At 27.0% G+C, this 13,520-nt stretch overlaps 3 protein-coding genes across 3 annotated transcripts; 1 reads left to right on the forward strand and 2 right to left on the reverse strand.

Moving 5' to 3' along the window:
• Positions 1-838: 838 nt before the first annotated feature.
• Positions 839-4,462, reverse strand: LOC136092455 (uncharacterized). The gene is made up of 2 exons (XM_065820714.1): positions 3,066-4,462; positions 839-3,002 (listed from the first exon to the last, which is right to left on the reverse strand). The coding sequence occupies exons 1-2, from the start codon at positions 4,460-4,462 to the stop codon at positions 839-841; spliced, it is 3,561 nt and encodes a 1,186-aa protein (XP_065676786.1).
• Positions 4,463-6,145: 1,683 nt separating this feature from the next.
• LOC136092456 (uncharacterized) lies at positions 6,146-7,150 on the reverse strand. The gene is made up of 2 exons (XM_065820715.1): positions 7,144-7,150; positions 6,146-6,987 (listed from the first exon to the last, which is right to left on the reverse strand). Exons 1-2 carry the CDS (start codon positions 7,148-7,150, stop codon positions 6,146-6,148), a joined length of 849 nt encoding a protein of 282 aa, XP_065676787.1.
• Positions 7,151-11,972: 4,822 nt separating this feature from the next.
• Positions 11,973-12,894, forward strand: LOC136092457 (uncharacterized). Its single transcript, XM_065820717.1, has 2 exons — positions 11,973-12,120; positions 12,404-12,894. The coding sequence occupies exons 1-2, from the start codon at positions 11,973-11,975 to the stop codon at positions 12,892-12,894; spliced, it is 639 nt and encodes a 212-aa protein (XP_065676789.1).
• The last annotated feature ends 626 nt before the right edge of the window (positions 12,895-13,520 follow it).

Consider the following 13,520-nt stretch of genomic DNA (forward strand, 5'->3'; position numbering starts at 1 on the left):
ATAAATTTGTTCATTTTATATATGAAAAATTATTGTATAAAATATTATTTATTCCAAATTTTTATAACTTCACGTTCAATTTCATTTTCTGGTTCTTTAAGGAATACATTTAAAGAATATTCTCTTCCATATAAACTAATAAGTAAATCTAAATAGTCAGGTGAAATGAAAAATTCTTTTAGTTCAGGTAAATGTAAATTTATATGACTCTTGTTTTATGATTTGTTTTAATATTTTGTAAGAAAAATCTAATTTATTAACATTATTTTTTAAACAACAACTTTGTTCAAATTTTATATTACCATAATTTATTCGTAATTCTAAAATTTGAGTTGTCTTATTATAACTATAATAGAGACACGAATCATTATTTATTTCTTCATATTCAGATATATCACCATGTACATTATAGTATTTATTTTTATCATAATATTCACTATAGTATTTCTTGTTATCCGTATACATTTTTATATATAGAAAAAAATATTTATTTTAATTCAATTTTTTTAATTTTTTTTCTTTATATAAAATAATTTTTTATAAGATAAATAGTTTTTTAAAATAATTTGTTGCCTTTTGCCTAACTGTTACGGATACGATTTTTGGCTTATTAATGAGATTATAGTGTCCATATGCTAATGTGTGAATTCCATCTTCTAATATGACTCTTTTATCATCTTCTGAACTTAAAGCTACTTTATTAATCTCTTTTGTAAAAACTTCATGTGCATGTGATCTTATAATATTCATTTTCCTAATGTGTTCTTTTCTATTAAGTAAACAATCTTTATAATCGTCGTGTGTTATGTAGTTCTTAACAACATTCTTTTTTACTCCTTTACATCTTTTTTTTTTTTTTTCCATTCATCTTATATGAATACAACTTGGATCTTAATCCTACAAATTCTTCAATTTGTTTTCCTGCTGCTTCATCTTTGAACATTCCAAGTACTTTCTTATTTAATCCAACTTTAAATCCATTATTAATTGCTGGGTGATTTGGATCAAATTCACTAGTATCAAATTTACTTTCAATATCGTTTTTAATATCTTCATAAAAATCATCTATTTTTATTTCGTATGCAAATGAATCTGTATCTGTGAATAATAGTTTTGCTTTATTAGAATATTTTTTCTTTATGTAATCATAATGAAATTCATACATTAGAGTTTTACTCAAATCTAATATACACATACCTAAGTAAATCGGTTTGTTATACTTTAATTTGGTTCTTTTCATGTGAATCGCTATTAAATTTTCATCAAATATCGTCCTACTTTCGTAGTTTGGTCTTGATGCTAATTTAACAGCTTCATCTCTGTTTGTAACTAATCTTACATCAACTCTTTTTTCAATGTTTTCCATTGCTTTTCTAAAGACTGAATTGTTCATGAGTTTAAAGAAATCTTTTTCAAATTCATTAGTTGCTTTAGTCCTTAGATTAGTATTAAGTTCGATATATTCGCTTAACCATGCGCTTTCTTCAAATTTTATTCCTCTATGAATTTTTGTTATCTTTAGTCCTAATCTTTCATATAATTTAAGATTTGTATAATGTATCACATAATTTTTCTTATTATTCAAGTTTGGAATTAATTTTTCAATTTTACCCACTTTTACTCTATCAGGAGCAAGTGGATAGTCATTATGCTCGTCATGAAGATGATCTGGATAATCTAAATCAACTTCAAGTATACATGGAACTGATTTCCAATTTTCCAATTCATCTTCATCCATCCATTTAAATCCATGTGTAGGAAGTGGTTTACTCATAGCCCATCCATATAGATTATTAGCATCTAGATATTGGATAAATTTTGATGGTTTAGTTTCATCATAATTATCCATATACTTATTATTAGATTTTCCTAATCTATTTGATATTGTACTGATTCCACCTCTTATTCCTTTTTGTATCATTAGTATCATATCATAATCACTTAATAGTTCTAACTCTACTTTTTTTTTTCTCAATGCAGCATCCCAAGCTAATCCTGGTGATGTATAATACCAAGCTGGATCTAACTTATAATTTTTCATGCAAACATCTCTAAAATTTTCAAAGACATCAGCTAGTAAAAGTACATCTGAAACATTATATAAGTTGTGATAATCTCTAAAAGATTTACAATGAAATTCCTCCCACACAGTTTGTGCATGTAAGTAAGCATCATCATTAATTCCTTCATCATTCAATTTAGAAAAGAACGATTCTTTTGGAGGTAGTTGTGATTCATTAAATTTATCAATAGAATCAACCCAATCATAAGGGTATATACCTTTTTTGAGTAATAAATCTAATTGTGTACCTGTATATAATTTTCCGATACTTTTACATTGTTCTTTTGATAAATTTTTTGATAGAGCATCTAAACTAGATGGCGTAAATCTATAACTATCTAAGAAACGAATCTCTCGCTTAATATCAATAGTTTTCCCCTCTTTATTAATAAACTCTCCAACTTTAATCTCTCTAGAAAAGCTGATATATTTTTCTTCATTGTTAGGTATACAGCTTAATTTACCTCCTGATAATTTCTTTATGAACAAGTGACTATCATAACCAGATAAATTATAAAATAGTACTGGAAAGAACTCTGGAATTCTATATTTCAAATTACAATCTCTGTGAGCAGCACCTCCGTATTTTGCAGTTAAATGACAATGATCTCGCACTCTGTCTTTTCCTAAATCTTTTTGACAAATATGACACTTTATTGCTGCTTTAAAGTCTTTCTTATTTTTACTTGTAAATATCATAGGCTTATTAAAATTTACTTTATTACAAATTTCTATGATATCTTCTTGTAACTTGTCAACAAATATTTGCACAATATCTTCATCTTCACTATATGCAGTATATGAAACTGGACTGCTTCTGTAAATACTCTCATCGAAACATTTAATATAGTAACAGAATGAACTTGGTATATGTTTTTGATACTGCTTCGTATAGGATACATCTGGATTTGGAGTACAAGTATTGATAGGTTTAATAAAACTTTAAAAGTCTGCATATATTACAAATGGTACTCTCATTGATTTAAAATAATGTTTAAAATACATTGTTGAACCTGGTTTTGGAAGTTCAATACGAACTGAATCATGTGTATTACAATACAATTTATGTTTAGATAATGATTCTTCAGAAATAAATCCTAATAAACAATTTCTACAATAGTGAATTGCACCATTTCTTTTTGATGTTTGTGATGAAAGTAATCTACTTAAATTATTTATTAAGCAGTAATGGTAGTTTTCACCATCAGATATTAACAATAAATCTATTAAATGTTGACTATTATTCTTTGAAATACGTAAAGGATAAACTGATGAATTCTCATATCCATATACATTCACACTTATATCTTGATTATTTTTCTCAAATTGTGTAACTTGTTTTAATGAAACTGGAAATTCTATTTTATTCCAATGTATTTTTTCAGCTTGAGTTATAAGATCTTTATCTATTCTTTGAGGATTATTATCTGTTGGATTTAATGCTCTTGCAATACACCACTTAAAGCATTGATTATCTTCATTTTGTATATTAATGATTGCTTTTTTAGCTGTTAATTTTTTATCAAGTGGAATATAAGATTTTGCTTTAAGTGGATTATACTCTATAATATTTATATCCATTTTTTTAATAGAAACAAATATCCAGTTTGATCCTAGCTGTTGAAACATTGAAAAAGTTTCTAAAATTTTAGACTTTGATGTTTCATAAATTTCATCTAAATTTGTAGATTCTAATATAACAGTACTATTCGTTGCAAATCTAGGAGTTGCAGTTATAGCATCTCCTGTAAAAATACTAGTTTTTTCCATTTTACAAGTGACAACTATATTAACTTTTGATCCTCTATTTTCATTTAGTACTTTAATTGCACTATTTTTAGCAACATTCATAAAAGATTCAAGATCATATCCTTTTATACCTTTAGCTGAATATTGTTTTGTCACATTCTTAACAGCTGATTGTGTCAATTTAAATTCCACTTTGCTTGTGTTCAAAGGATTTTTGTATATTGTAGAGTAAACTAGAGATTTTATTGATTCTATTTTTCTTTTAATCTCAGATCCTGTATCTTCTACTTTTTTCTTAATCGGATCTGGTACATATGGTTTAATCCATTCTACAACATCATTATAGCTGTTGACAACATACGATGATACATTTTTTATAGATGTAGTCAGCTTTGAAAATAATCCAGGTTGTAAAATAGGAGCTGATGATGGGATTGATTCATCTATTAAAGGTCTTTCATATTTATAAGTAGGTGCGAAGAACCCTTTCGGTTCTTCATCAAATCGAATTAGGTCTGAAGGAACTGATCTAACTGGAACTGGTTCATTTAATAATGCTTCTAATAATTCATTTTTTCGCATATTAAAATAATTTTTAATTTTTCGCTTTTTAGCGATTTGTTTTAATTCTTTCACCGTTTTATTTTCCATTTTATATAGCAAGATAATTTTTTTTAATTTTCATTTTCTTTAAATCAATTTTTCAAAATACGTTTCCTTGTTGATATTTCATATGTAAAGTTTCATATGAAATATTATTATTTTGTAAACATTCATATGAAATATTATGAACATATATTTTTTTAAATCCTTATATTATTATATATTTTACAACTCATCATCTGATTCACTACCTAAATCTGAATCGTTCATTATACTCGTATAATTAGAAATCTTTTTTACAATAAGTACTTCTTGAAGTTTAACTTGTATTGACTCTAGCATCCAACAGCTTCACATCTTTGATTGATATAATCATAAGGTGAAGCTATAACAAGTGATCTTACAGTATCCTTAGGATCTACTTTGCATTGATCCTTAGGATCTACTTCACTTTTAGTTTTTCTACGACGGAAAACTGTAGTTATTTCTAACTCTTTATTACTTGTAAATAACTTTTTAATAGCCATTAAGCTTATCATTTTTAAAATCTCTATTTTCACATACACCATATGAAAAAGAAGGTAATGTTTTAATGAGAACAGGACCAGAACCTGTTGGATATTTATATGCGAGTTGTAATTTTTGATATGGAACTGGCTTATCAGCTTTGAATATATCTTTTACATATAAATTGTTAATATCAAATGAATCAATTGTTATAAATGCCATTATTTTTTATATATCAAGATTTTTTTTTTTAATTTTTTTTAATTTTTTTTTAATTGTTCAGAATTTGATATTTCAATCTTATAACCATTATCAATCTTACCATCACGCATTTCAAGATATCTATATCCATGACCAGTTTCACGCATTGCGCTGTATAAAGATTTATATACTGTTTCTTCACCTGTTTCCATGTTTGTTAATTTAATAGTGACTGGTTTTTTCTTAATTGTTTTTAATCTTTCATATTTTGGATCAATTTCTTTTTTCTCTTCTTTTACTTTATTTAATCTAGGCCTTCCAACTGATCTTTTCTCATCTTTTACTGGATGTATTCTAGGTCTTCCAATGGGTCTTTTCTCATCAGTTAATTCTGTTGCTTTTGACATGATTGCATCCTTATCAATCAAACCATTATCTATAGCAAGCATTTAATAATGTTACATAATTTTTAGATGTTTGTGAAATGTTATTTTTTTTTAATAAATTTTGCAAAGCTTTCCTTGAATAATACATTTTTATTATATAAAGAAAAAAAACTTAAATAATTTTCAAAAAATTTAATTTTCAAAAAATTTATTTAACATCAAATTTATTACCATCTAATACAAGTGTCATCATCTTATCAGATATTACAATAGCATATGCTTGAGTATTTGCTGGTACAGTTGTATTAAAAAATGCTTTAACTTGTAGTTGTACTGTAGCTGATTTTAATTTTTCTGATTGTTTGCTAACATCAAAATTAAATATTGGGTATAAATCTTTATAGTCAGAAGTAGTTATATTGCTGTTTGCAATCGTTTCATTCATTCCATAAAATCTTTCTTTAAACATTGATGCATCTCTATAAATTCTTGAAAATTGCTGATTTGGAAATGAACAATAATAATCAAGGGCAGGATATTGGATAGTGCTATTATTATAAATAAGGTAAATATTTTTCAAGTCACAATGATCGAATAATGCTGAATTGACAGTTTGGTCTCCGCTATTTCTATTTGTTTAAAATCCGACAATAACGTATCTTGGAATTTCAGCACAACTTAATTGCCAACCAAGTATAGTAGCTTGTTGAACAGTTGTAGTATCACACTGTCGCATTCTAAAACTTAATGGGGCTTCCACTTTTCTTTTAATTTCATTATCAATTTTTTTCTCTTCTTCAAACGATGGTTTCACACTTGGAATAAACAATGCTATTTTAGTAAGATTAACTTTTCCTGCAGCTGCAGCAGAAAGCCTAAAAATTGCAGGATTATCACTTTGTCTTGTAAGAATTATTGTATGTTTAAGTCCATAAATAACTTTATCGTAGTCATCACAGAATCCAAAAATGTGTCTTAAAGGTATGCAAAATGAAAATGTACCGTTTGTAGTTGGACTTTTAATTATGTATTGTTGTCTTGTTGCAAACCCTGTGTTATCAGTAGCTACTGCTGTTGATGCAGTATCTTTATACCACAATTGATTTAATCCTTGCGCTAATTGAAAGTCATTTGCATAATTAAGCAACCCTAGCATTGTAGTTGCTTGACCTGGATTATAAATAGCTTCTATATCTTGGTTTCCTAATTGGCATGATATTTTAGAAAATAATTGCATAAGACCATTATTTGTAAGAGCTACTTGATCTGCATCAGAATAAGCTGATCCGTCAGCAAGTTTAACAAGTTGTCCTTCAAATAAGAGATACGCTTTAGATGGAAGTGAAAACAAATTTTGTTCTGGAACGACAATTTTTATACCTCCAAAATTTAGATTTGTTCCAACAATGGGTTCATATTCACTATCTTCACATCTTTCAATTCCATTATCTATTACTGGAATTTCTGTAAAATTAAATACTTCAGAAGTCGTGATTTTATTTTTTTATATACAATATAAAAAAAAATTTTTTTTTAATTTACAATTCTTAAAAAATGATATATAAAAAATTTACAAAAGCTAAATTTACAAAAGCTAAATTTACGAAAGCTAAATTTGCGCAAGTCGAAGTCCACGTCCCATTTTAACCAGATCTTCTATTCTTACAGCATTTTTATTTGAAACTTTGCATAAGCAACCTTTGCACGGTACTTTTTTTACTTCATCTTCATTATTTAGATCATTAGACCCAGATGCTATCAAATTTGAAAGTATTTCTTTACTTTTTTCACTAATAACAGGTTGTGAAGCTATTTTTGAAGATGCTTTTTCAATTCATTGTTTTCTTTTTTCAACTGCAGCATTTGTAGCAGCTTCTATCGCTGATTTTGAAAGTTCTTTTCCTGCTGATTTAGCAGCAGTTATTGCAGTTTTTCCTAAATCAGTAGCAGCCATCTTCTTCAACATATCTGATGACACTCTTGATACACTTGATGATGCTGCTCGTTTAAATAAATTTTTTATTATATCGAATATACCACTTCCTCCAACAACAAATATTTTTTTATATCTCTTATTATTAACAGTTAGCATTTTTATGTACTATATATTTTTTTTTATAATGAGATATAATTATAAAAGATTTTGTATTGCTTTATACTGTTCATTATCTATTTCATTTTGTCTTAATAATTCATCACAAATTGCAACACCTTCATTTCTTGCTCCAGTGTTACCTGCTTTCCATGCAGCTATACACAAATAAAGCCGATCAATTAATGCATCAGGGTCACTTGGAAGAATTATAGTTTGTATTCTACCTTCAATTCCTTTTCCTCTTAATTTACGTTTCCTATTTTCTTTTATATTTTTCCAAATAGGAGATATTATTTCTCTGTATTTTACACTACGAGAAGACTTTGGTTTGTATGGTTTTTCAGAAGTAATTGCATCTGTTTGTATTAATATATCTTGATATTTTTTAAGATCGTCTTCATTATATACTCCTTTATTAGGATTAAACTTTACTATCAATTCCCAAAGGCCAGGAGTACCATATATTTTTCATCATCAATAATTATATCGTTATCATTAATATGTATTGGTTTTTTTCCAATATAAAATATACCATCTTCATCACGTATCCCAAATGTAGTGTCTGTAGATTTTTTACTATTAGAATACATTTTTAGATAATCTGTTGCAATTTTTCCTAGACTCATACCATCTTGACTATCAAGACTATCTAATCCTGACTGTACATTAGTTTCATTTAAATCATTCTGCTTTACTCTTTTTTTATTATCTAAGTAATCTTTAACAATTTTATCCCTTATTTCAGGATCTTCGATTTTTATAAATGGCATTTTGCTTTTTTATAAATAAAGATAAAAAACGTAAAACGTTATGTTTTAACGTCTACATTTTTTCTAAATTTGTTTTGGAGTATATTAATTGCTTCATCTCTTCCTTGTTTAATGAATGATTCTTTAGTTTGTTCATTCATTAATTCTTTCGAATTTGTTCTAATTTGCTCAAGCATAGCTTTAAATTTTTCAAGTTCACTAAGTATTAGTTTAAATTCATTGTCATCTATATTTCCATCTACTAAAGCTTTAGAAATATAGTCACTTATTGCATTTAGTTTTGAATCAGCAAGTACTTTAATCTTTTCATGCTTTTCTGCTTTTAAATTTAATTTTTTATTAACTTGTCCTCCTATCAATGATAAAACACCTGCTCCTAATGCTGCACCTTCACATGCAATAGCTACTGGTGCTGCAACTATTGTTGCTAAAAAACCGATTCCAATAGTTCCAAGTGCCATAGTGCTTGCTAGTAATGAATAATCAATAGCTGAAATTATTTTTACAGCTCTATGGTACTTTTTACTTAACATATTTCTCTTTTCTCTCTCACTCTCTATTTCTTTTTGAATCTCACTAATTTTGTTTAGTCGATATAGATGTGCACTAATAATCTTATTTTCTTCATCAGGTGCACTTGGAAGGTTTGGATATAACTGATTAATATTTTTATCTTGTATGTCTGAATAAATATTACATATCTTTTTGCAATTAAACTCCATTTTAATAAGTAAAAAATAATTTTTTAAAAAATAATTTTTTTTAAAAAATAATTACAATAAATTCACAAAACACAAACTATCCCCTTTTTTAATCAATAGATCAGAATCAGAATTATTAACAACATTTATCATAATATCATCAACAGTCTCTGATATTACAGAGTTTTGCAAACTTAACATTTTTCGTTTAAGTTCTTCTTTTAATGAAACTAACACAACACTTTCATTAACTACAACACCAAACTTTAAAAGAATATATTGATGTGATAGAGATTTTATTGTAATGTCTTGTTGCGCAAATATTTCATACTTATTATTATCTATTAATACTGAAGGATGCTCTAAATCTTTGAATATCTTTGCGTATACTTTAGAATAATTAAATTGTTTTGGAGGCTCACGTGGTATATTACCTAAAATATGTAATGGCATTTTATTATATAATGAAAATAAATTTTATAAATCATAAAAGTATATTCAAAAATGGAATATTAGCAAATGGTGAATTTGGTCCTAATAATAAACCTGATCCTGTTGATGTATATCCATTTCCACTACGTAAGTACAATCCATCACCTATAGAACTACCTTTACTCCATGGTCTCAAATATAAACCATTTCCTGCAGCAGTCATTTTAATTCCTTTTCCATTTTTTTTTAAGTACACAACACCCCTTCCAGCAATTTTATCAACCATAGCTGATCCAGCTGCTGAACCTACTTCTGCTAATAAACCTGATGTAAGAGCTGGAGCAACGCTTGATACTAAAAATCTTCCAGCACTAGCAAGGAAAGGTAATAGTGCTCCTAGAAATCCACCCTCTATTTTAGAATTGTGAATGAGTTGTGCTTTACTTAAATTAATTATCACACCAGTACCATGTTCATATGCTTTCATAATTTTATTCAATTGCCTTTTTGTTACTGCTAATACATGATCACCATTAAGATCCGAATGAGCTAATTTAGTACTAGCTCCATAACCACCTTCATCAATTACTTTTTTAATTTTTTTCAATTGCCCTTCTGAAATATTTACTTTAATATTAGTATAATTACTCATTTTTATATGTAAAATAATTTTTTTCAAAAACTACGAAAATTATTTTACGACTTATCTACTTCTCTTATATGAAATCTAATAGTTACTTTTTCTCCTCGTAAATCCAAAAGATTTCCAGCTTAATCAACCAATGTAGTTTGCATTTTTGCGATTTTTTTTAGTATTAGTGGTGAATAAGTTACGTAATTCGGCTTTTCAATAATTTTATATTCAGGACCTACATTTGGGAAAAATGAATATATAACGTTACTAGTTGCTCCATTTACATACGATGTTGATATTATACTGCTTGTTACTAGTATACTATTAACACTTAATATGTTTAATATATTAGTTGATATATAGTATCCAGCTGAATATATTCCACTGTCAAAACCAAAAATACTTCTAATTGAATTTGAAGTTGTAAAATCAACTTTATAACCACTTGCAATAGTTAAATTTGCATTTAATGTATTCTTATTTGCTACAATTGTAATATTTGCAACTGCTGAAGTTGCATCACCGTTTAATATCATAGTCGATTGTATGTAATTATTTATATCAACAACTTCATAAGATCCAACTGGAATGTTTATATTCTTCCAAGTTAATCCATTATCTGTGCTATATCTAAAATTATTGTTTGAAGAATTAATATTAGGAAAACTGTAAGATGTATCTACACGAAATAGAGCCATTTCATATTCTCTGTCTTCTCTAAATTCAATAATAGGGCTAAAAGTAGTATTTAATAAACTACTATTTCCGCTCACTAATAAACATGTCATTTTTATATAAGATTATATTTTTTTCAAAAATTAGGTATTTAAAAACAATTTAATCCATTTCTATATTTTCCATAATCTTTCTTAGAGGATAGATCTATAACAACAAATCCATGAGGATCTGTCCATGCTTTATTACAAAAATCTTTAAACTCATCTTTTTCCATATCACTTGAAACATGATCATTATATATATGATTTAAATTTTTTGAATCTTGCGGAAATAAGCAAATAAAATTTGTATTTTCTCGTATAGTTTGCCTAGGTAACATAAAATAATTTTGTGCAAGATAGAAACAATCTACATTACTATGTCTTCCTCGTATATAATATTTTTCACACTTATTTTGCTTTGTTAATTGTAAATCATCAAATATCATCAAATTATTCTTACGAATATCTAGATCTTTAGGATCTGGTACATCTTCCGTTTCAAAAAACTTACACTCTATATCTGTTTTCTCATTTAAATTTTTTGAAATATCTTCAATTACAAGCGCAGGATTTGCATTTGACTTTTTTATTTCATCTTGTAGATTAAATAGTTCTAGAATAACTTCTTTTGGCAATTTTTTTTCAAAAGATTGTTGTAATATTTTGTATTCTGGTTGAAAAAGAGACTTTCCAAAAACTTGTAAATTATTATAATCTAACCAACCAGGTCTTAAAAGTAAATTCAATAATAAAGTAGTTTTTCCACAACCCGACTTTCCAACAATAATTCCTCTTATACTCCTAGGAAGCAACTTATTATTATTTCTTTTATTGTTATTCGCATTCCATGACAAATCTATAATATCCATTTTTTATACATCAAGATTTTTATATAAAAAATTTTTTATATATATAAAATGATGTACTGCGTTAAATGTAGAAAAAAAAAACAAATACACTAAACTTGCAAAATGTCGTGAGTAAAAACAATAAAAATATGCAACGTGGAAATTGCGCTATTTGTGGAAGATTAAAAACTCAATTTGTATCCTCAAAAAAAGGAGGAGATTTAGTGAGTTCGATTAATTCAGCAACACGTAAAATAAAACTACCATGGCGAACTACCATGACGAACTTGCAAACGAACTTCATAGACCAGTTATAAAGCATTTTAGAAAACGAAAAGTAATTGTCAATGGAATCGATGAAATATGGGCTGCTGATTTAGTTGACATGCAATCTTTCTCCAAATTCAATGACGGTATAAAATAATTACTCATGGTTATAGATGTATTTTCAAAGTATGGATGGATTATTCCATTGAATAACAAAACTGGAGTTGATGTTACTCATGCTTTAAATAAAATATTTGAAAAGAGAAAGTGTGAAAAATTGTGGGTAGATAAAGGTAAAGAATTTTATAATAAGCATGTAAAATCGTTAGGGATAGATAGGGATATATTCAACCGAAAATGAAGAAAAAAGTTGTGTAGTTGAACGTTGGAATAGGACAATGAAAGAGAAAATGTTTAAATACTTTTCAGCTAATTCAACTAGAAGATATATTGATATTTTAGATGAAATGGTAAATAAATACAACAACACAAGACATTCTTCAATTAAAATGACACCAGTTGAAGCTAGTGATAAAAAGAATAAAAATATTGTTTGGCTCAATCTAAACGGAAATGCACGATCTGAGAAAGTACATCCCAAGTTTTTGATAAATGATAGAATCAGGATAACTAAAAAGAAGTCAACATTTGAAAAAGGATACACACCAAGATGGACTGAAGAAGTTTTTACTATATCAAAGATTCAGTACACAGATCCTCCAACTTATAAAATAACTGACTATAATGGTGAAGAAATACATGGTACTTTTTATGAGCCAGAACTTCAAAAATCAAATCAGGAAATATTTAGAATCGAAAAAGTGATTCGTAAACTCAAAAACAAATCATTTGTAAAGTGGTATGGATATCCTGATTCGTTTAACTCTTGGGTTGATAATAAAAAATTGAGAAAATTATAATATAGAATAATTTTTTTTATAAAATAAAAAAAATTTTATATGAAAAAAATGTGGATAGTAAAATGGTCGAAATCAAAATGTGCCAGAACTCTCATATTATACTAGTGATAATGTATTAAATTTCTTCCTTCTCTGAGGCTGAACGGGCTCAACTTGCACATCGGATAAAGAGGCTTTGTTTGAACATCCTCATTACACATATATTTTATGACTACACACTCTGGGGGAGAAGATGCTTGGAGCCAACAACTTCTTCTTTATTATTATGACTACACATGTATCTGTACTACTTATTTGTATTTTAATAAACTTATTGTTATATTTTTTCTATTTTTGTTTGCTCTACTCTCTTTAAATCACTTTACATATTGTATACATATAAAAAGACATTGACAATAATTAAACAACTCTAACGATTGACAACATAGAGACAACCTCTCTTAACATACAATGTAATATCTAACTTTAAAATAAAAAAATTTTATTTTCAAGTTTTGTTTTTATTTTTGCTGTTAACTTATTTTTTATTACAAAATAAATTAACAACAAAAATAAGCAGATAATTATAAAAATAGGAACCAGATAAAAAGAGATTAAAAACAGGGTGGAGATCCGAAACAATCTCC

This window comes from Hydra vulgaris, chromosome 15 (assembly GCF_038396675.1).
Source record: "Hydra vulgaris chromosome 15, alternate assembly HydraT2T_AEP".
NCBI classification, from domain to species: Eukaryota; Metazoa; Cnidaria; class Hydrozoa; order Anthoathecata; family Hydridae; genus Hydra; species Hydra vulgaris.

Bases quoted from the DNA above. Each gene is read 5' to 3' on its own strand.
- LOC136092457 (XM_065820717.1), top strand. From the start codon at position 11,973: ATGGCGAACTACCATGACGAACTTGCAAACGAACTTCATAGACCAGTT. The intron at 12,121-12,403 runs GTATAAAATAAT...AATACTTTTCAG, and splicing joins TTTCTCCAAATTCAATGACG to CTAATTCAACTAGAAGATAT.
- LOC136092455 (XM_065820714.1), bottom strand. From the start codon at position 4,462: ATGGAAAATAAAACGGTGAAAGAATTAAAACAAATCGCTAAAAAGCGA. The intron at 3,003-3,065 runs GTATTTTAAACA...AGACTTTTAAAG, and splicing joins CCAAAACCAGGTTCAACAAT to TTTTATTAAACCTATCAATA.